This window comes from Callospermophilus lateralis, chromosome 14 (assembly GCF_048772815.1).
Source record: "Callospermophilus lateralis isolate mCalLat2 chromosome 14, mCalLat2.hap1, whole genome shotgun sequence".
In the NCBI taxonomy this organism is placed as follows: Eukaryota; Metazoa; Chordata; class Mammalia; order Rodentia; family Sciuridae; genus Callospermophilus; species Callospermophilus lateralis.
This window is the reverse complement of record NC_135318.1, coordinates 91,670,268-91,694,738: the sequence shown is the minus strand read 5'-3', so window position 1 is coordinate 91,694,738 and position 24,471 is coordinate 91,670,268. Positions and strand designations below refer to the sequence as shown.

At 40.0% G+C, this 24,471-nt stretch overlaps 1 protein-coding gene across 1 annotated transcript in view; it reads left to right on the top strand.

The window, feature by feature from the left end:
- The window catches only part of LOC143637868 (dynein axonemal heavy chain 9-like), a 76,076-nt gene extending 53,584 nt beyond the window's left edge, over window positions 1-22,492 (top strand). Inside the window, exons 11-17 of the mRNA XM_077105174.1 lie at window positions 3,761-3,883; window positions 5,236-5,440; window positions 8,296-8,460; window positions 11,591-11,731; window positions 16,409-16,579; window positions 18,294-18,416; window positions 22,397-22,492. Coding sequence (XP_076961289.1) covers window positions 3,761-3,883; window positions 5,236-5,440; window positions 8,296-8,460; window positions 11,591-11,731; window positions 16,409-16,579; window positions 18,294-18,416; window positions 22,397-22,492 — 1,024 coding nt within the window. The remainder of the gene's footprint in view (window positions 1-3,760; window positions 3,884-5,235; window positions 5,441-8,295; window positions 8,461-11,590; window positions 11,732-16,408; window positions 16,580-18,293; window positions 18,417-22,396) is intronic.
- Window positions 22,493-24,471: the final 1,979 nt, after the last annotated feature.

Below are 24,471 nucleotides of genomic sequence, written 5' to 3'. Positions count from 1 at the left end.
TGTTCATCAGAGATATTGGCCTGAAGTCTTCTTTCCTTGATGTGTCTTTGTCTGGTCTTGGTATCAGGGTGATACTACCTTCATAGAACGAGTTTGGCAAGGTTCCTTCCTTTACTATTTCATGGAGGAATTTGAGAAGGACTGTTGTTAGTTCTATGAAGGTCTGGTAGAACTTAGCTGAGAATCCATCTGGCCCTGGGCTTTCCTTTGTTGGCAGGCTTTTGATGGCATCTTCAATTCCATTGCTTGAAACTGATCTGTTTAAATTTTCTATGTCCTCATGATTCAATTTTGGTGAGTCATTTGTCTCTAAAAATTTGTCAAAGTCTTCAAGATTTTCTTTTTCTTTTTTCTTTTTTTTTTCTTCTTTTTATTTCTTTTTCTTCCCCCTTGGTACTGGGGATTGAGGGGCACTCGACCACGGAGCCACATCCCTGGCCCTATTTTGTATTTTATTTAGAGACAGGGTCTCACTGAGTTGCTTAGCACCTCACCATTGCTGAGACTGTCTTTGAACTTGTGATACTTTCATCTCAGCCTCCTGAGCTACAAGATTCTCTATGTTATTAGAGTATAAATGTTCAAAACAGTTTGTGATCATTGTTTGTATTTCAATAGTGTCCGTTGTGATATTTCCTTTCTCATCATGAATTTAGTAATTTGAGTTTTCTCTCTCTTTCTCTTTGTTAGCTTGGCTAAATATCTATCATTTTTATTTATGTTTTCAAAGAAGCAACTTTTTGTTTTGTTGATTTTTAATTTAAAATTTTTTTTAATTTTTTTTTTCTTCAATTTCATTGATTTTTGACATGGAACATTTTTACACAAAGTGAGATAGGTATGATGTCACTAGGTGGCATAACTTACAGAACCACTGTCATATAGGCAATCGCTTGCTGACTAAAATGTTGTTTTGTGGCATATGATAGTCCACTAAATAGTTGTTTTGTTTTTTTAAGTGATAGAGGCAATATTTGAACCCAGGTTATCCTCACTGAGAGACCTGAGATTTATCCAACATAGCACAAGTGAGGTGAGGTTTGCTTCTCTAGTCATGTGTCCCTAACATGCTCTCCCACAGGTCTAGTTCACCCAGGATTGTTTACACCTAATGTGTAATGTTAAAAATAACAGTTAAACACCTTTAATCCCAGTTACTCAGGAGGCTGAAGCAGGAGGCTAGAAAATTTGAGGCCAGGCTCTGCAACTTAACAAGACCCTGTCCAATATAAGTATTGGGGTTGTAATTCATTGGTAGAGGGTCCCTAGGTTCAATCTCATGAACTATAAATAATAATTGTAAAACAGAGCAAATGAACACCCAGGAATGACATGATATATTTTTATCTACATCTTCAGTCACAGAATAATCTAACCTTAATCTTCTTCCCAAACTTTGGTTAAAATATCCCTTTCTAGTCAACAGAATGCATTTTAGATAGAAGTGGAATTGTTTTTGGAGGTGGTGGTGGGGGGGTGTTGCTCATTGCTACATCCCCACTACCACAAACACTGCCTAACACTTTGTTGGCCTTCAATAAATATTTGTTCAATTAATTCTCCATTCATGTCTATTGACTACTTTTCTGTTGGATGATTTTTTAGATTTGTTGTACTTTATTTGAATGCAAATGCTGTATTATCCATACAATGTGTAATCTTCTTTTGTCAAGTGAATGAAAAACCTGTCTAGGCTTTTTATTTGTGAGATTTGACATACTATTGTTCATTTAATTTTGCTTTTATTTGTTCAGACTTATCACCCATTTCTTCTGTGGATCATCTTTAGAAAAATGTCTTTTTTTTTCCTCCAGAAATTTTATTATATTTTAGTTTTCTGTGAATTTTCTTTTTACACTGAAATCCAATCATACTTTAAGTTCCCTAAATGAGATGCAGACTAATTTTCCAAGTGGTTAGCTGCTGTCCCAATGTAACCTATTACATTTTCCATCCTTTTCTCGATTAATTAGAAATGCCATTTTACTGTATCATTATTGTATTAAACAGCATTTTTGTTCTTTTTATGTGTCTCATACTATACTAGCTTACTGACCTCGCTTTTAAATTATTTAGTCATAAATTCAGTCACATTAATTGTAGTATTTCTCATTACAAGAGTAATGCATTATAATTGTGGAAAAGGTAGCGAGAAGTAGTTACTGATAAAAGGAAAGAGGACTGTGATTGTTGCTGCGTGGTAGAGCACTTGTCTAGCTACTATGCACAAAGTCCTGGGTTCAATTCCCAGCACATTACTTAATTAATTAAAGTTAAAAGGGCTGGGATGTATGTAGCTTAGTGGTGTGGTGAAGCACTTGTCCAGCAGGTGTGGGACCTGGGTTTCAATCTCCAGTACTGCAAAAAAAAAAAAAAAAAGAAAAAGAGAAAAGAAATAATACTTTCTATAATTTATCATTCAAAAACATTGCTAACTTGCTAACTTTTCAATACTTGTCTTTTAAGAGTTCTTTTGACTGGGTATGGTGGTGCATACCTGTAATCTCAGCGACTCAGGAGGCTGAGGCAGGATTGTCCCCAAGTTCAAGATCAGACTCAACAACTTAATGAGACTTTCATCAATTTAGTAAGACCCTATATCAAAAGAAAAAAAACTGGGGAAGTAGTTCAATGATAAAGCATCCTTGGGTTCAATACCCAATTGAAAGAGAGAGAGAGAGAGAGAGGGGGGGGGGACTTTTTTTACATACCTGTATTGTTGAAGTTATATAAAATATTTTAGCATTAGATAATATGAGTCTCCTTTCTTTTTCATCATTTTATTTTTGTTAACTAGCCTTGTTGTTTTCCTTTATGATGACTTCAAAATCTTTGCTCAAGTTATGTAAAATGTTTTTGTTCTGTTTGAACTGGAATTACATCAAACTTATAAATTGATTTGGGGAAATTCATTTTTATGTGTTTATTAAATGCTATAAAGCACTGAAAAGCTAAAAGTAACCTAGATATTCATTGATTGATTGATAAATAAGTTAAGTTATATAAATAAAAGTCTAATATCCAGTCATTAACATTTGCTTTGGGCGAATATTTAATAGCACAGGGAAATGTTTAAACTATATTTTATTTATGAAAACTGGGTTTTAAAGTAAAGATGCCATATGAATTCAATAAAGATGCCATATAAAAACTAAATTTGAAAATACAACATAGCCCTCTGTATCTGCAGGACAGAAATCCGCAGATTCAACCAACCACACAGCAGAAATACATGAAAAACACTGTGCCTGTAGTGGACACATGTAGACTTTTTTTCCTTTGTCATTATTCCCTAAACAATAGAGTGTAACAATGATTTACATTGCATTTACTTTGTATTAGGTATTGTATGTAGAAAGTATACAGAATGATGTGTCCAGGTTAAATGCAAATATTACATCACTTTATAGAAGGGACTTGAGCACCTGCGGATTCTGGTGTCCACAGGGGTCTGGAACACCCACAGTTACCAAAGGATCACTGAATGTCCAGTTACACCCAGTAAATGCCACATTGCTAATATAGTTATGATGAATTTCCATAATCTTTTTCGTATTTTGCAATTTCTCCCTATTTCTAAAAATGTACAAAATTACATAAATGTCACTTGAAATAGAGAAAAAATGGGGCCACGAAAGACGTTTCAAATAGCTGTTCCTCCAAGTGTACTGCCGTGCCTTGGAGGCCACGGTCGTCTTATTAAATTGCCTCTGAGTGCACACCTGGCCACAGGCTCACACTGCCTGACTTGCTCCCCCAGCTACTTGCAAACCATCGAGCGTGCCCTGGAAACTGGAGACGTGGTGCTGATTGAAAACCTGGAGGAGTCCATTGATCCTGTTCTGGGACCTCTGCTGGGGAGAGAAGTCATTAAGAAAGGGCGGTAAGGTTCAAGCCATGTGGCTGCCCCTGTGTGAAGAGCTGGTTCCCCACCCCAGTTAGAAATGTGGAGAGGTCTGCTCTTGCTAGAGTCTCTTCTCCTCTGCTCTTGTCAAGTAGCTCCCTGGAGCCAGCACACCTTTCTGTCTCCCAGCAGAGGCCTGCTTAGCTTAGTTCAGTGGTAGAGCACTTGCCTAGAATATGCAATCAATCAAGCCCTTGGGTTTGATTTCCAGCACCCCCCTCCCACGCCCACAGGTTCACAGTTCAGTTTCATCTTGAGTGCCATTATGGATTCAGGCTTAGCAAGAATAGGGCAGAAAGAGGATATGATGCACAAGGGAAATGAGAAGAAGTAGAAAAGCCATCCTCACTAAGACAGGGAGTGTTAATTATCATGAAGGCATGCTCAACTTAGGATCTTAGTCCATTTTCTGTTGCTATAACAAAATACCTGAGGCTGGATAGTTTATAAAGAAAATAATTTTTGCTTAACTCAACAATTTTGAGGCTAAAAGTCCATGATCAGGCAGCGCCATCCTTTAGACCTCTGGTGAGAGCCTTCTGGTTACATCACAATATTGTAGATGGCACTATGGCAGGAGGACATGTAAGAAGGACAGAGAGATCCTATGGCAAAACAGGAAGCAAGACACTGATTGAGGAGCCAGGCTCATTCATCTTGTAACCTACTCTCTTCAGAACTTATCCACTCCCACCAGCCCTGACCCACTTCAGAGAAACAGCATAAATCCCTTTCCACCCCTGTGACCTAATTACCTCCTTCCACTCGGTCCTGCCTCTTAACATCAATATCATAACACAGGGGAACAAACTTCCGGCCTGTGAACTTTTGGGGGACAAACCGTATCCAACTGTAGCAAAAGTCTCACCCACTGCTCAGGCCCTAAGCTGCTTTTCCATGCTCATTTATGTGTTTAATTATTTTCACCCATCAAAGTCATTCTCCTGTCGGCCATGAGGAAAAGAAAAAAAAAAAAGTATGACCTATCATAGCCTAAAAACACCTTTGTGCAAAGTACAAGATGCTGCTTCCTCCAAACACTTTACTGCCATCTGCTGGAGCTTTTCCATAATATCCTAATCTGTACTGACCACCACCAGAATGGCTCTCTCTAGGGTTGCACAGTGCACATATCAAAAGTGGTGGCCAAGGGAAAATTAGTTCCCTTCCAAACCTAAACCCTAAATTACGGCAAAGAAGGACCCAAGGGTGCACACTAGACATGCCTAGAAAAAGTACATCTGAATATAGCCACATTGTTGGCTGTAATCTTGAAAAAAAAAAATCTCACAGGAAATCACCCCACCTTCACATGAGCCTGTATGTTCCAGATTCATTAAAATTGGAGACAAAGAGTGTGAATACAATCCCAAATTCCGGCTCATCCTTCACACCAAGCTGGCCAATCCTCACTACCAGCCTGAGCTGCAGGCTCAGGCCACCTTGATCAACTTCACCGTGACCAGAGATGGCCTGGAGGACCAGCTGCTGGCCGCCGTGGTCAGCATGGAGAGGCCAGATCTGGAGCAGCTGAAGGTGCGTGGGGTGTTCCCCAAGGAAGGGAGGTGCTCTGCTCTAGATCCTGCAGTGCACCCTACTCTGGGAGTAGGGGTTGGGGCTGCTCTCCTTGCTACCAAGAAAGTGAACTCTGCGATATGGTGGAAGAAACCCAATCCCATAGAGCCACCCAGAAACACCAAGTTAGGAAAAAGAGGATATAGTGAGTTAAAGCAGAGGACAGGCAGGAAAAGGGACACTCCTACAGCCAAGAGCAGGGCCTGGCCCAGGACTCTGATCCCATACATTCACACGCTTATGTCCAGCCTAAGTGGAATCAAATCTGCAGTGGTAACAGAAGTGGGTTCGACCCCGCTAGGGTTGTGCCTCAGTCAGCTCTGGGTGCCATAACAACACACCATAGACTGGGTAGCTTTAGCAAAGCCATCTACTGTTCCACAGTTCTGGACACTGGAAGCCTGAGATGAGGGTGTCACCATGGTCTTTTCTGGTGAGGACTCTCCTCTTGACTTGTAGGCAGCCACCTTCTCACGGTGCACTGTGCTCCCCCATCTGATCTCCTCTGGTGCATGCATAGAGAGAGAAAGAAAAAGCTCTCCGGCATCTCCCCCAAAAGAGCACTAATCCCAACAGAACAGGACTAGAGTTCTTAGGACCTCCTTTAACCTCAGTCACCTCCCTAGAAACACTGTCTCCTATATAGTCACATAGGAAGCCAGGGCTTTGACAATTCAATTTATGAATTTAGGGGAAAGACAACTCAGTCTGTGGTGAATATCTCTTTTTTTCTCTTTTCTTGAATTGCGATTAGGTTAGGTTACATGGGTTTAAAATGACAGTGCTCCTGGGATTGATTTCAGGCTTTCCCTGGGACTCTGCCTCTGTGATCATTTATTTTTTTGAACACCGATGGAGCACCAACTGCATAACAGTCAAGGTGATAGGTACAGAAGATAGAGCAGTGACCACAGAAAACCATGCACTGTCCACATGGAGCTTATGGCCTAGTAGAAGTATATGCAAAATAAGAATGTAAACCAAGACATGATATCATTTCAGCAGATGATAAGGATTTTTTTTTTTGGTATATGCACATAATGTACTTTATTTTTTTAATTTTATTAGTTCTTCTTAGCTATACATGACCATAGAATCCATTTTGATAAAGTATACAAGCATGAGGTATATCTTATTCTAATTCGGACCCCATTCTTGTGGGTGGGCATGATGGTGGGGTTCTCTAAGGTATTTTCACAGGTGTTCATAGGAAAGTCATGTTAATTTTATTTATTTATTTACTTACTTACTTATTTATTTTTGTTTATTTAACAGTCGAATGCGTTTTGACACCTCATACATAAATAGAGTATAACTTCTCACTTTCTGGTTGTACCTCACGTAGAATCACATGGGTCATGTAGTCATATATGCACGTAGGGTAATAATGAAATCATGTTAGATTTAGTCCACTGTCTTTCCTATTTCTATTCCCTCTTCCTTTGGTTCCCCTTTATCTAATCTACTGAACTTCTCTTCTTCTCCCTCCCCATCTCATTATTATGGGTTAGCTTCCACATATCAGCAAAAACATTCAACCTTTGGTTTTGGGGGGGATTGGCTTATTTCACTTTGCATGATAGTCTCCAGGGATGAGAAGTTTGAAGAAAATAAAACAGGGTGATACTAGAAAGCTAGGGGGCTAGTTTAAATAGTGGTAACCAAAAAGAGTTCTAGGAGGAGCTGGCATTTGAACTAATTCCTAAATAACTCGAAAGCTGCTCGACACAGAGAATTCTCAGCCAAGTGAGCAGCAAATTCTGGTCTTGAGATAGGACTGAGGTAGACCAGGGTGGCCACAGCTGAAGCCTCCACATGTAGCCTTTGGATCTTTCCATGGATCCAAAGGCTGCGTGAGGACAAAAGAGCTAGAGCTGCCTGAACTTAACTCCCTGGCTCCCAAAACTGGAATAAAAGGTGCCCAGTCCCTTGGAATATGAAGCCTGACCATCAGAAAGGGGAAAATGTGGTGGGATTCACTTGGATGCCAGTCTCTCTCCAGCCTTGGAGAAGGCTCTTGCAATGATCTTGACTAAATTGGGTAAGATGAGTTTCTACTGTTTTGTTTTGTTTCATGCAAGCAAAGCATAGGAGAGCTGTTCATTTGGGGGCAGTAAAGTGGTGATAAAGAGGACAAGCTAGAGAACTAAAACTTGACCTTTCCCTCTATTCGCAGCAATCAATTACATTTAGTGACACTGAGTATATCAACACTGTGCTAAGGATAGCACAAACATCCCGCAAATAGGGACTGATATTAACCCCACTGGAAAGAGAAAAATTAGCCCAAGTCTCATGCCCTTTGTCTGAGCGGAGGATGAGTTTCAGGATCCCTCTTGATTCCAAGACCAGTTGAGTTTCAAGCCACTGGTCTAATAGTATTTGCATATAACACACTTGCAACCTCCCTGTACTTTTATGTCATCTCTAGGTTACTCATAATACCTAATGCAAGGTCAATGCTGTACAAATAGTTTTTATACCGTATTGTTAGGAAATAATGGCAAGAAAAAAAAGCCTGTATGTGTTCACGAAAGACACAATTTTTTAAAATATTTTTGGTCCACGGTGGGTTGAATTTGCACATGTGGATATGGAGGGCAGCAGTGTAGGGTACTGTTGGGTTTTGACTTATCTGCTCATCTCCTGTTGCTTGTGGTCTCAAGCACCCCACTACTTGGCCTCCACTTTACAGTCTCGAAGGGCAGGGACTCTGGCTCCAGGAATGATTTTTTTTTTTTTTAATTCAAACCTCTCCCCAGCAATAGGATGCCCTGGGCATCTCTGCCTTACTCTTTCTTCCTCCTTATTTGCAGTCAGATCTCACAAAACAGCAAAATGGATTCAAAATCACACTCAAAACATTAGAAGACAATCTGCTCTCGCGCCTCTCCTCGGCATCTGGGAACTTCCTGGGAGAAACAGCTTTGGTGGAGAATCTGGAGATCACCAAGCAGACTGCTGCTGAGGTGGAAAGAAAGGTAACTTTATTCTAGATGGTCCAGGGAGGCAGCCCCCCATTGGGGTCCTCCTGTGATTTTTCTCTGCTCAGTCCCTCAGTCTGACTTTTTGAAAAAAAGAAGAGTAACAGATAGCATTTCCATCTTCCCACCATTCTTCCAAGCAATGACTACCTCCACTTCTGTGTTACAGTTTCCATTTTCTAGAAAATGCTTCTGACATCTGGGCTCCACAAACTTAACCCTGTGCAGTCCTGGCTTTCTGTTCAGGGAATCAGACTTCAAACTGAATGCCTCAGATAGTTTGTGGAATGGCCCTGAAGCTAAGGAATCACATTGCTGTGAAAGTTCTGAGATTCAGGCATGATTGCATCCTAAGAAAACCCACTGGACTAGCAAAATCTCCCAAGTCTGATTTTAATGAGAAAACTTCAATGACAGGGCAGGAAAACTCAGTTCTCAAACTCTCTATCATCCTGGGAAACAATTAGAGCAGATAGTTTCCTTCATCCATTTCACAACATTTGGAAGGTTTTTATTCCTCCTTGCAGAGAACTAGAAGATGACTTGATAAGGAAGAGAGGCCCAGTCTCTCATCCTTTCCCAACGGACACTCAAACCTGTATAGGCCCTTTTGCAATCCCAGTCCTGCTCTGGGATCAGAAGACCAGTTGTGATTACTCATTCTGATTCAGATATCACATACATCTTAACGGTGCCCGGGAACAGTGAACCTTGGAATGAATATGCTTATTGCTGACTTACTGGGGTTTCTCCAAATATGAAAGACTTTTCCAAGTAGAGACAAAGTAGAAAACTTGAAAAGTAATGGTCAGAGCAGATAAACCAGATCAGACCCCCTGTGGGATAACAGCTCTTCACTCAGGTTGGAGTGATGATCCCCAAAAAAAGAAGGGTATAGTCTAACCCTGGCTCAGCAGAGGATGTGCCTCTCAGCTTTTATTGCCATTTATCTATGACCTCTGCCTCTCCAGAGGGGACCAAAGAGTTTGTAAAGCAATGATGGCAGAAAGTCCTCTGCTCTGGGCAGGAGAAATCTAGCTCACATACGAGTAGGTCAGAGGATGAATCAGCTGTGTAAAAACCAGTGAACATTTATTGAGCACTTGCTGTCTTCCAACTAGCACAGGAAATGTAATATTATTTCTTTTGTTCATTGTTTTTTGGTTGACTCCATAGTTTAGCTATTGTAAATAGCGCTGCAATAAATATGAGTGTGCAAATATCTCTTTGATGTGATTTCATTTCCTTTGGATACATACCCAGTAGTAGATTACTGCATCATCTAGTTATTCTATTTTTAGTTTTTTGAGGAATCTCCATGTTGCTTGCTATAGAGACTATGGTAACTTCTATAGATCTTTCCTAATTTTAAAGCTATTCACTTTATTTTACTTTATGGATTAACCTTGCTTTGTTTATATGTAAAAATATATGTGACTTTAAAAATATATTTTTAAAGAGTCCAAAATTAAGCAATGTATTTGCTTCTTGCCAAACAGCATAAAGATTAGAGAGTACTTTAATTCTGATCATTCCCTCCCAACTTCTGTTATTGTTTTATAATATAGCTAATGTTGTCTTGTTGCTGCTGAGAATCTGCTTTCAGTCTAATTGCTATTCCTTTTCAGCTTTGTCTTTTTTAGTTGCTTTTAATAGTTTCCCTTCTTCTTTGATGTTTCCGAATTTCACCACAGTCAGAATTTATTTTTTTTATTCATTGTACTCACGATTGATATGCTTCTTCAAGATAAGCACTGTAGCCTTTTATCAATTTTCGAAAATTCTTAACTCCAAATATAGCTCCCAAAGTAACTTCCAGTCAGAAATCATGGTGCAACTCAGGAGGCTGAGGCAAAAGGATCTGAAGTTTGAGGTCAGCCTGGGCAACGTAATGAGCACCCCTGGGTTCAATCCCTTGTACAACAAGGACAACAACAACAAAAAAAAACAACTTCAAATATTGTCTCTGTTTCATTCTTTCTATTCTCTACTTCTTCCTACTAGGACTGTCTGAATCTTCTCATTCTATCTTCCAAGACTCATAAACTTACATATTTTCTACCTTCGTTTCTGAGCTGCATTTGTAATGATTTCTTTAGGTCTCTCTTCCAGTCTGTTTCTTTCTTTTCAACTCAAGCCTCTTATATTTACCTGTACAGTTTTTTAATTTAAATAACTGTCTTATTTTTAGAAGTCTAGTTAGTTCTTTTTCACATATGCCTGTTCTTTTGGTAATGACCTTATTATATGCTTCTTTTATATCTACTTGTTCTGGAACAAGGACATACTTGTTCTGTCTGCCTTCCCAGTCCTTTCTAGACTTTAAAGACCAGTGTTTATGAGATCAGTTTTTTTTTTTTTTTTTTAGCTTCCAGAAATGAGGGAGAATATGCAGTATTTGTCTTTCTGTTTTAAGTTGTTCAGTCATCTTCATTTCTCAGAGTGCTAATCCTTCTGGGATTTAGGAGGTGTTCACTTCATTGGAAGAGGCCTTCTAACTGTCCCCTTTGTTAGCACTTCTTCTTCTTGTGAAAACCTCTTTAATAGGGATCATTGCTTTTTCTTGTGGACTTTCACAAGTTATCAGTAGTTGATTCTATTTTGGAGTCTGAGGGCAGAGAGCATTGAGGTTCGTATTTAAGTGACATGTTCTTGAAGAAATCTCTCTTCCTGTTGCTTAGGTTTCTCTTCTTATTTTTACCGGTGATAAGAAATTTTCTGAAAATAAAAATACTCCATTAAAAGAGGTTTTCTTTGTGAATTTATGTATTCACTATTTCATTAAACTTTTTTTTTTTTTAAAGAAAATTATTTTGCTTCTTCCCATGGACTTCCACTGCTTGGCATGGAGTTCATTTTAAAGCAATATATATATTTTTTCGGAGCTAAGAAGCTGGCATATTTCCTAACTATGAGAACCGACAGCTCAGTCTGTGAGAGCAAGATTGTGAATACTGTCCTTCCATTCAAGCTTGATACAGGGCCTTTCCAACTTCTTCCCACTATTCCCATTTCCATTCACTCCACCCCATACACAGACACACACCACGCACACAGAAAGATCAGCTTGATTCTCTGGAAGCCCTATTTAGTTTGAACAATGGCCTGCTATTTATTTTCTCAACAGGTCCAGGAAGCCAGGGTGACTGAAGTAAAAATCAACGAGGCCAGAGAGCACTATCGGCCAGCAGCTGCCCAAGCCTCTCTGCTCTACTTCATCATGAATGACCTCAGCAAGATACACCCAATGTATCAGTTCTCTCTCAAGGTGATTTATACCTGGAGTTTTTTTTTTTTTTTTTTTGAATAATCGTAATCAAGCGGTGTTAGGTCTCTAATGTAATTTCCCATGAGAGCTTATCCATGTGCTTCATTAGTTACGGCAGATCTTGAAGATCAAGGCCAGGAGTACTGCTTCATTGGCTTCAGACCTGCGTTATAGGTCCTCATTTCTTTAATTTAGTCTTATATAATTCATTGGAACAGAAGCAGGTGCCACAGCAAGGCTTAGCTTCATTCATTCCATAAGCAAATTCAGTACGGGTGGCTACTGGATGTGTGCATGTTGGATGTGTGGACGAGGATATCAGAGAAATGTCAGAAATTATTCCTGTCCCCAGAGAGGATTGAATATGCACACCACTTGTACTGATGAAAGACCAGTGCAGGCCATCATAACAGTCAACTTTAAATTACTTTTCTTATTACTTTAATATCCCCAAAGCAACTGTTTTATGGTTGTTGCAATATTCCTGAAGCCAAAGTTGTTAGCAAATTTCAAGTGCTGACTAAACTCATCTTACCCATGAAAAAATAAAACCCATAAATTTTAAGTGAACCTCGGAAACTATCATTCTCCCCTAGTGAATTCATCAAATGACCACAATTAAAGAAGCATTAAGAGGAGATCAAACGTTTTTGAGCAACTTCATTGGTTTGACCCAACAGAGAGGACATGCACATGCACAAATAGGAGAGAGACAGAGAGAACATATGTATATGGACACAGAGATTTCACACACACACACACACACACACACACACACACACACACACACTCCTCAGTATGTGTATTACATGCTAAGTCATCATGTGGAGGTCAAGGTGTGGATATGGTGATGAATACCTGAGAAATCAGAAGACCCCCAGTACCTGGGGCTCATTTAATTGGAGAGGGTTTTCACCATTTCCCAATCCTTTTCCCTTAACTCAAAGTCTCTGCAGATTGGAAGACATGTGGTTATAATATTTTATGTTTTTAGGAGAAACTCGATCCTTGGCTGTATAGTCAGATTATGAAAACATGTGAAAGAAATATAAGATATTTCAAAAACAGATATAAAAGTTAGCATAAGCCTATTAACTACAGGGTCATCTCCTTAGTTCCAAGAGTAGTTGAAGTTGACTATCAGAAGCCTACCACGGTGACTTGGAAAACGATCTGAGATGAAATTCATGAAAATATGGGCTAAAACATGTTGTCAGTTGCTCTGCAGCAACAGCATCCTGATCTAGGAAACTCTGAAGCACTACTTTAAAAAAAAAAAAAAAAAAGAAAAAGGTGTACTTTGGGTCGCCATGTTGTTATGAAGAATTGCCAAGGACAACTACCTTTCATTGATCAACTAGATCATTGAAAACAGATGGAAATTCTGAGTGATAAATAGCTGTGGGATGGGTCTTCAAAAGAACAATGCATTTGAAAGTCTCCTGTGATTTGATTTTTAAAAAGCTAGCTACTGGAGTTTCTACAGATTCGATTTTCACATGAGGATCAATTTTGCAGTTCTCATTTCTGGCACACAAAGGAGGGACATTCTCAGAGTATGAAAACCCCAGAAAGACCAGTGTGCCAGGAGCCACATGTCCCATCTTTCAAAGCGTTTTGAGCAAGAATGCGTTAAAATATTTGTCCTTGCTTTTACACAAGCAGAAATTCATCCAAATGCAAGTTTTGAATGAACTTGAAGTTCAACATGTGGTTAAGATGGGAATGAAAGCAAAGTAACTTTTTCTTCAAAGCTCAACCAAAAGCTGGGAGACATACATAGAAGGCACCACAGTGTCATAGATAAGAGGACACCTCCCTAGGATATCCTGCAGACTGATGGGAGGCCCAGTGTAGCTGCTGTGTGCACTTTATAGAAAGGCATGACTGAGGAATACCATTTCTCCATGAGATGGGAAAGGGATCATCCGATAGACAGAAGCAAGATGAACACAGATCACGGGTTTCAAACAGGGAACCCAAGGTCTTGTTGATCTCTTCTCTTTGGTCCACAGAAGGCTTTTCAAATACTTGAGTAGGTTACCAATATTTTAAAATAAGGAGGATTAGTCTGAAGGTATACCTCAATGGTAGAGTGCTTACCTAGATGCATCAGACTTGGGTTCCATCTCCAGCACCACAAATAATATTACAATAATATAAAGAGAATTCACATAAATATACCAATTTGGGGCTTCTCGTGAAAATTTGGAAGATTGACAACATTGTATTCACATTCCACATGGGATGAATTTGTAGCTGCTTCTCCCTAGGTGGGCACCTGCCCTCTGTGTCCTGGTAGTCTTCCTCCTCCCTATTTGGTCTTGTACACCTGGTTCCTGGAGGCATTTGAGTTGGACAGTCTTGATCTAGAGCGTCCCTCATTCTCTTGGGCATTAGCAGAGCAAATTTATTCATTCATTCAACCATTCTTTTTCAGACCTATAATATGCACAGAGCTGGACTCGATTTTGAGAAATGCAACTATTTTTATACAAGTGGAAAGACAAAACTCTAGGCAATCACTCATGGGCCCTAAAAATGTTCCAAAAGCTTGTGAGTATCTACCAGGGGAGGGTAAGTCAATAACCAGACCATGTGGGCAGAACAGACCTTCTGGAGAAAGCTGTGGGAGTGAGGATCAGGCCCAGCACCAGAGTTGTTCATAACCACAAAGGGAGAGAAACAGGGATGGAAAAAAAAAGACAGTCAAATGAGCTTAGTGTAAAGAAAATATCCTGGATGTATCCAGATTTTTCATTTTCCTTAACTCTCTTCCTGAATCAGGAATCATTTTATTTAAACTTAGTAACTCGAGGTTCATTGCTGATTACTGTTATTTTGATAGAGCCTTAGAAGAAAGCTATAGCAACCACCTGGAAAAGTACCCATCCATCTCCATGGACCTATTCTGCACATGGAAGCTTCTCAAATTGCTCTGTGTGGTTCTAGAGAGCTATGGCTTCATCAGCTCATAGTCAACTAATATTTCACCTAAAATCTACCAAGTGAAGGCAAACATCACAATGGATTGGTTTGAAGATTTTGCTGAGATGAAGACTCCAAGGGCTTTGTTAACAAGAAGAAATGTGGATCTGTGAATGGAGAGAGAAATTCACATTTTTTTCCTATTTTGCAAATGAAGAACTACTAAGACTCAAATCTTATGTGGTTTCCATCTAGGTTCAAATACTTGGTCTCAAAAAGACTTTAGATTTTTTTCTTCTTTTTTCTTCTTCTTAAAACCACAAAAGGAAAATAGAGAAGAAACTAGAAATCTGCAGAACCAAGAATCTAAAAGGTCCGATTGTATCTTGGCTTTTATTTTCTTTAAGGATTTGTTCTATTCATGTCACACTTGAAGGGTAGCATTTCAAATATTCACTTTTACGAGGAGTCATTATTTAAGTTTAAAACAAGAGAAAATTAACTTATGTGATTTTTTTTACTGCTCATCATACCCATAATATATAGTTCTAAAGAAGAACCCAAAGCTGGCTGTACTCCCACCATTGCAGAAGGGTTCATAAGGGAAAAAGGACACTTTTCAAGGACTTTTCAAATGACTGCAAAATTAATAGGAAAAGAACAAATAATATCTAAGACTCTGATCATTATCAAAGGAAAAATCATTAACTAAAAATATTCTCACTGCCTGCTATGTGCAAGGGTCAGTTCAACAAAGTTGTAACAGAGGATTGTTTCTGCCCCCAAGAATTTTATCCCATGCTGTAGAGCATCATTAATCCCAGCTGTGTCTACTTTCTATTCAGGTAGTTATCCAACAAAAACTTACTGAATTTAAAGTATATTGACTACTGGATGTTTGTTCTTCACTGATCAAAGCCTTGGGCTCTTCTCTGTGTGTCCTTGTATTTGATCCTTTTCTTTTACTAAAAGAACAATAGCATCACAGATTGGGGAAGTTATAAAGTTATAAAGAAAAGAGTTTTATTTCTGTTCACAGTTCTTGGTCCAAGGTCAAGAGGCCACATCTGGTGATGGCCTTATTGCTGGCAGCGTCCTTATTGAAGTGGGACAAGGCATGTGTGTTTCCTGGTCTCTCTCCTTATAAATCCACCACTAGGGGGTGCGGTGGCACACTCCTGTAATCCCAGCATCTGAGGAGGCTGAGACAGGAGGATCACGAGTTCAAAGCCAACCTCAGCAAAAGCGAGGCATTAACAACTGAGACCCTGTCTCTAAATAAATTACAGAATTACGGATTGGGGATGTGACTCAGTGGCTGAGTACCCCTGAGTTCAATCGCTGGTACTACCCTCCCCCCCCCACCCACAAGAAAAAATCTCTATTCAACGTTAGGAGTTCCACCCTGATGATCTTATCCAGTTTTACCTTCCTCCCAAATTCCCTTTCTCTTAATTCCATAGTCAAATTAAGCTTCCACTCTCCTAATAACTCACACTAGGGATTAAAAATCCAATATGACTTTCATAGGGCACAAACTACATTCAAACAGTGGCAGCCCCGTAGCGATCTAATTGTTCATCTGAGCAAACTAAGAGCTAAAGCATCTTCTCTTGTTACCATTGTCTCTTCTTGTCTTCCCCAGATATACTGGGATAAGTTTTCATTGGGTGGGCTGGAAAAATTGACCCCTCATATAATAAAAGGAGGTTCACGTAAGTCACCAAGATGCTACCCTTCTGTCCTCAGGCCTTCTGCATCGTCTTTCAGAAGGCTGTAGAGAAGGCCGCTCCTGGTGACAGCCTCAAGGAACGGGTCACCAATCTAATAGACAACATAACCTTTTCTGTGTACCAGTATACGACCCGCGGACTCTTCGAGTGCGATAAGTTGACCTACCTTGCCCAACTCACCTTTCAGGTAAAAGTAAAACAAAAAAAAAAATAATAATTTCTAAAAGATAGGTCATTTTTAGTGCCCAGTCATCAGGTCTTAAAAAATTTTCTTTTTTTTTTTTTTGCCTCCCACTAGCTGGAGATAAAACCCAGGGCCTAAATTAGTGCTCCACCACTGTCTGAGTCATGCCACAGCCCTGAAACTTTCTTCTTGTAACATCTCTTCCCAAAGAAGTTCTGATAGGATACATGCATGCTGCCCCCACATTGTCCCCCTCATGACAGATACGCTGAATCAATCATGGTACATTTTCTTGCTGATCCTGGATGAGCTCTGATTCTTCTAAAAATATCCCTCCAGCAGCCACTACCAGTCAATCAAAACTGGCACCGAAGATGGAACTAGAGGGCCATACTGAAAACTAGAAGATTTTCCAATGCCATCAGAAGTTTTGTTCCATCAATATTTATCTAGATAATAAGTTTACTGACCTAACCTTCTCCCGGGTTAAGAAATCACACAAGACATGGTAGCAACCATGGCCTTAGAAAATTTTCAACAGCTTTGGTTCTTAAAGGCCTGGGAAAATTGGAGACTTCTAATATTGCTGCATCTTGAACGAGAAACCCTGGTCTTCCATTTAATTTCAACATCAAAAAGTCATAAAAATTTACTTCCTTTCACTGATCCCCCTAATTATTTAGAATTGGGAATTTTTTTTTTCAATATATACCTTGGTAGCACAGACTAGACTATCTCAAAGGCCACTTCCAGTTCCAAAATCAGATATTGTATCATTTTTGTGTTGACTCCACGTTCCAAAGTCAAGCTCATAGATGTGAGCATCTCTTAGTCCTCTCATGTTCTGTAATTCCCAAGCCAGCCTAAATGATAGCTTGGACTTTGAAAATACAGGGGTTCTACCTCTCACTGAAAATCATGTCTCTAACCAAGCCAAAAGCTTTTCCCCTCCTGCACACTCTGTTGTAATTCCCTTCCAAGCCTCTGCATTTTTCATTCCGCCCCCCCCCCCATCTGAAAGTCCTACCTTCCTGTTCAATATTCCCATCTCTCAGCTTTTCAAGACCTAATTCAAACTGACTTAGGATGTGGCTCAGTGATAGAATGCTAGCCTGGTAAATACAAGGCCCCTTGGTGTATTCCCCAGTACTGGGGGCGGAGGCTGGGGCTGGGGGTGTGGGGGACGACTTATAGAAAATTTAGTCAATTTAAACCCTTCCTTCCTCTGGCTTGCTGGCCACTCCCTTGTTCAGGAACCTCTCTCCTATTTTTAATTCACATATGTGCTTCTATTTTGCATAAATTCACATTGTTGATTCATATGTGTGTTTCTATTTTGCGTGTGTTCATATGTCACTTTGGCACTTTCCTCAAATCATGTCATTTGTATGTGTCATCTGCTCAATTAAATTTCAGGCACATACTCCGTGGCATTTATGATTGATACATAATAAATGCCTGCTAACCAAGATACATAGTCATCCACTGGGTATATTTAAGTCACTGTGATATTGGGGTTGAAAACAGATGCACATAGGAGTAATTTGCATAAATATACACTTTCTTCCTCTCCATCCTCTCTAAATAACCAAAATTGATGGGCAAGCTCTAGTGTTAGAGGCAGCAATAATTACACTGAGTGACAATCCCTAAGATCCCCTGAACCTGAGGCCACCACAAGCTAAAGAAATATGGTGTCATGTTCCCTCCTTTGCAGATCCTCCTCATGAACCAGGAAATCAGTGCAGCAGAATTGGACTTCCTGCTTCGATCTCCAGCGCAGACAGGCACCCCTAGCCCAGTGGAGTTCCTCTCCCATCAGGCCTGGGGAGGTGTCAAGGTCAGTACTGGTTCCTATGAAAAAGTCAAGTTCTCATCTCTTACTTTCCTCCTGATACTTGTCCCTACGGTGTCAACCAGGATCTCAGTTTTTGAGCTCAAGTATGGAGCTGTGTCCCTTTTCCTGTACACCCACAGCAGGCTCAATCTTCTGAGCACGCATTTGGGTGTGTGAGGGCTGTGCCTCCAGGGGAGAAAGGAACCTGAAGTCCCTATAAACTTCTCTGAGCTGCCTTCATCTACCAAGGCTCAGGACTGGAATGTGGGCTCTGTGGTGAGTTCCTGGGACTGATGTGGAGCTGCTGCTGCAGTAGCATTTCTAAAAAAGCAGACATCTCCACCTGAATCTGAACTCAGACTCCAAGCAGGGAATGCATTCCAACCTGGGATGCTGGCAGTGATAGGAGTTCATGCTTATTGAGTGCCTCAGAAAGGCAGGGTCTCATTTCACGGCCATGTCCGACTTGGCAATAGGTATTATGTGTTTCCATTTAACATTTGAGGAAATTGAGGTCCCACTTCTTACTAGTGGCAAATTCAGAACTCACATTTTGGCCTGGCTGGGGGCCGAGCCCATTTTCATTTCATATTGTGCAGTTAAGTTGGGATTGTATGAATGTTGAAAAGAATCAATAAAGTCCTTTCAATAGGCACTGTGCCTACATTAAGAGAACCTGACATGATGCCTGCTGGAAAGGACAACTGAGTGAATCCCAACTCCAGAGAGTCCAGTCCCTACCAGAGGAGTCACCTATGGAATGGCATCTGCATAAGATGAATCCTACTTATGATCTTCCATATTTGTTGCATTTTACAGAGACTTGATTCACAAAGAATTATGAGTCTACAGCAATGGGATTGGTTTTCTTTCTCATATATATCTTACTCAGATTTTTTTTAAGTAATTGTGGATTCACAGGCAATTGTAAGACATAATACAAAGATATCCCTTGTACCCAGCTTCCTGCAATGCTAGCATCTTATAATACTATATACAATCACATATCCAGGAAATTAACATTGACATGATCCACCAATCTTAGTCTGATTTCACCAGTTTTACAGAAATTCGTGTGTGCGTGCTTGTGTGTGTTTAGTTACAGGACATGTGAAGAGTCATGTAATCACCACCACAGTCAAGACCCAGAAAGTTCCATTTTACAGAGCTTCCTCATGTTGGCCTTTTATAGTTACAGTGTCCTCCTTCCTTACCCAGTTCCTACTACCAACCAACCACGAATCAGTTCTCCATTTACATAACATTTGTCATCTCAAGGATGTTATTTGAGTGGAAACATATGGCACATAACTTTTTGGAATGGGCTTGTTCACTTAGCATAATTCCCTTGAGATCCATCCAAGCTGATTTACTTTATAACAAAAGCCCCGAAATAGATCATTTATGTGCAGGCTTTCCTCTTTCAAAGGAGTCGTCTTAAGAAATTCTAGGCTAATTCCACTAATGCTACCATTGCTTAAAATCCTCTCCTAACTTCTTTTTCAGAGTCTATAGCTATCCTTTCAATCAACCTTAGGACTATATACAAATCGGGAATCATCAAACTTTTTGTGAAGGACCACATAGTAAATATTGAGGGAACCACTCAACCGTGCCAAAGACACATACAGTGTGGAAATGAATGGTTCCCACTCATTCAGAAAACTTAACTGGAAACGCAGGTGCCTTCATGCAGGGAACCTGCATTTCCAATGTAACAGAGGCTAAAGAGAAACAGAGAGTGCTGGTTCTGAGAAGCGGTACTGCTTCATGAAGCTTCAACCAGAAACAAAGACCCTTCCTTCAATTGGAAGCTGCCTGCACAAAATGCTTCCATTCTGCACACTTCCAAGCTTTTCTCAGCCAGCAACTTCAGACAACACTTTACACCCAAAGTACAAACTGTGCTACCCAGAGAGCCCTTGGACCTAACATCACCAATATTCACGTGGAAAGTTGGACGGCTGACAAGATCAGTTGCCCAGTTTCATTGAAATCCTCTTCTCAAATTTTTCTGAAAACTCATTGGAAATGAAGGTGCCCACGAGCAACAAACTCTGCTTTATATAAGACACAGAAACTTCTAAGTAAAGCCAGTGACTGCTGGATCTCAGAAGGGGTTCCAATTCTGATTAGTTCAGAATCTCAACAAAAAAAAATTAGTTCACAAATCTCAATGTGCTCTCTAGGAACACTTTTACATCCTGCAATTGAAGCTGTTTGCACACCCTGCTTCTCTTCTGCACTTCACACTCTTCTCATTGAGCACATTCAGAGAACAGTTCAGGCTCAATATCCAAAGTGTGCTAGCAGGAAAGCCCTTGTAACTCGGAGCACTTGCTCAGATAGGAAGCCATGGGACTGCTGGGTGGGTCAATTCCTTAAAGATTCTTTGGAATCCATTCCTCAAACAGATTCTGAAAACTATCTTGAAATTGCATGAGCCTGTCTGCAATGACCTATGCTTTACTGAGTGTGTAGATGGTTCCAAGTGAAACTGTGCCATCAGCTCTGACAAGAGGTTCTGCTTCTTGCAAGTTCAACCAGGGAAACCCCCCATGTGTTCACTGAGAACAAAGCTACTTTGATGCTTCTTGCACAAACTTTTTCTGTTTTCCCCTTACAAATGGATCTCAGGATGCACATTCAGAACACATTTCCTGAAAGACATTACAAAGTATCATTGCAAAAGTCCACTCTTGTCTAGCATCACCAACATTGGTTGATTGATTAGGAAGGTGGTCTTGCTGAGAAGATGAATTGCACAAAGTATCCTTGTATTCCCTTACTCAATCTTTGCTGGCAACTCCTTGAAACTGCAGGTGCCTGACAGCAAAAAATTTAACAATGGCACAGTTGTTTCAAATTGAAACAGTGCCCAGAGCTCCCAGAAGCATTTTGATTTAATGCTAGTTCAGCCAGGTACAAAGCTTAATGTGCACACTGAGAAGAAAGTTATTTCCTAATATTAAAACTGCTTGCAAAATTATTCAGTGCTGCACTTCCAAAATATTTTCAGGAATTACATTCAGAGCACAGTTTCAGCCCATATACAAAGGATGCTAGCAAGAGAGCCCTATACCTAGGGTTTAACAACTTTGAGGAAAAAAATGTGAGCCTTCTGGAAAGATCAGTTCCCCAAGGCTGATTGAAATCCATTGCTCAATCTTTTGTCACAAAATTCACTTGAAATGCAAGTGCCTGCCTGCATTGAACTCGCATTGACCAATTGTACTGATGCTTCAAAGGGAAACTGCCACCTCTGAGAAGCAGTTGTTCTTCATGTTAATTTAAGCAGCGACAAACCCCAATGTACTCACTGAGAACAAGGTAAGTTCCTGAATGTTGAAGCTGCTGAGAGACTACTTCACTTATGCACCCCCAAAATATTCTCAGCAAGCTCAGTCAGAGCCGAGGTCAGGCCCAAAATACAATGTTGGCTTACAAGAGATTCCTTGCACCTAGGATCACCAATTTTGAGAAGGCAAGATCAATTCAACCAAATTTCTTGGAAACCCATTCATCAGACCTTTCTGAAAACTCACTTGAAATGCAGGTTTCTGCATGCAAGGAACTCTAGATGACTGATGGCAAAGACATTTCCAAATGCAAACATGCCTATCAGATCTGAGAAGCAGTTCTCATTTTCAGTGTTTCAGCCAGGGAAAAATCCCCACGTGCTCACTGGGAGCAAGTTAGTTTGTGCTACTTAAAGCTGCTTCCACAAACAGCTTCACTTCTGCACTTCTAAGCTGTTCTCACCAAGCACATTCAGAGCACAGTTCAGGCATGAAACACAAAGTGTGCCAGAAAGAGATCTCTTGTATCTATCATCACCAACTTGCAGGAGGAAAGAGGACCAGCCGAGAAGATCAGTTCTCCAAAGTCTTATTGACATCCATTTGTCAAACTAGTTGACAACATACATTTGAGTTGCAGGTACCCACATGAATTAACTGGTTTTTGTTTGTTTTTTGGCACAGATGCTTCAATGTGAAAGCGTGCTTGTCACCTCTAAGAAGCGGTTCTGCTTCATTCTAGTCAACCAGAAAAAGCACCATGTGCTCACTTACAACTAAGTTAGTCCTGCAAGTTGAACTGCTTTGCAGAAGTGGTTTCAATTCTCCATTACCTAGCTGTTTTCAGTAAGCACATTCCATCCCAATGTGTGCTACCAAGAGAGCCCTTGTACCTTACATCACCAAATATAGGGAGGCAAGGGGAATGCTCAGAAGATCTATTCTCTAAAGTTCCATTGAAATCCGTAAGTCATACCTTTTTCAGAAAACTCATTGAAATGCTGGCCCTACAGGCAACAAACTGTGGTTTACAGATGGCACAGATGCTTCAATGTGAAACCGTGAATGCCAATCATTACAAGTGTTTCTGACACACTCTAATTCAACCAGGGACAGTCCCAGAGTACTCACTGAGAACACGCTTTGTTCCTGCAAATGGAAGCAGCTTTCACAAACTATTTCAGTTCTGAAATGTCAAACCCTTCTCAGCAAACACATTCAGAGCACAGTTTTGGCCCAATAGAAAAAGTGTCCTAGCAAGAGGGCCCCACACCTATGATCACCTTCATAAGGTAGCTTCCCAGCTTCTGAGCGGAAGTGTACTTCTCATTGGCCCTTATGCTGTGGTGGAGATTTCTAGGAGCTCAGTTTGATGCAGGATTTTTTGCAAGCCCTATGCAGCCCTCACACATGCTCAAATGTTACAGGATCCTGCAGACCAGTCCAGGCAGCAGTAGGCATCCAAACATTTTCTATGGGCCTACAGATTCCTAGATGTATAAAATTCATTATCTGTAAATTATATATATATATATATATATATATATATATATATATATATATATATATTATATACTATATATATAATACATAACATATACACTATATATGTTATATATCATTAAAATCTGAACAATTAAAATTGGAAATATTCCAAAATCAAAACAGTGGAACCCCATTGTGATGCTACAAGTAGAAAATTCCACACCGGACCTCTGGGGATGGTTCACAGTCAAAATCAGCTTCACTAAAAATATTGCATGAAATTACCTTCAGATAATGTATAAAGTTGCATGTGAAGCACACAGGCATGTCTCTTTAGACTTAGGTTTCATCCACAAGATACCTTATGAAATTGAAAATACTCCAAAATTGGAGAAATCTGAAGGACTTCTCCAAAGTATTTCAGCATAGACCAACTCAAACTCTCTATCTATCCTTCAACAAGTGTGTGTGTGTGCACTTTGGAGAAGTCTTTCAGATTTGTTTGTGTGTCTTTCTTTGTGTTTGTGTCATGATGCCTGATATTTCATTGCTCCCATTGAAAAATTAACTCATTTAATACCATCTGTCAAACTCCTAAAAACAAAATTTCTTTGTGATCAAATGAAACATTTCTTCCTTTGGGCTTATATGTTTCTTCTAGGAATCAACTACTACAATTAATACACTCAAATCATCAAAGTAGATCAGATAACAAAAAAATATATTTTAAAAAGTGCTTAGTTTAAATAACAAATATATGATATAGTAATGAATATGTTACTAAAGGGAATATATAACAAATATCGAATGCCACACTATAGATTGGCAACTTCAAAATTTTGAAGCAAATATTAATAAATGTAAATGATCATAGGATGCTTCAGCACTGCCCAACCAAACAGCAGAAGAATGTTCTTAGAAGGATCCTATGGAGAGCTTGAGCCTCTTTTGCATCATAAGGGGTAGGTTTGGGCTGGATCCACTCATCCTTCTTCTTAGAGATGGTCCTCTTCCTCAGCACAAAGTTGTATTCAATGTGAGGGTTCATAGCATAAAAAACATTGCAATGGTGAGGAATGTTCAGCTCTGGGAGGAGAGGAGCATATGGGAAGAAGTTGGCATGCAAGAGGTACAACATGGGACACCCCAAAATATGAGAAGCTCGGCCAGAAACGACCTGAGCCACAGACCTGGGAGCTCTCCAATTCAGCACCAAACCAACAAAGACAGTCTCCACAGTCCTTCCTGAGGAAAAAGTAGGCAGAGCACTTCAA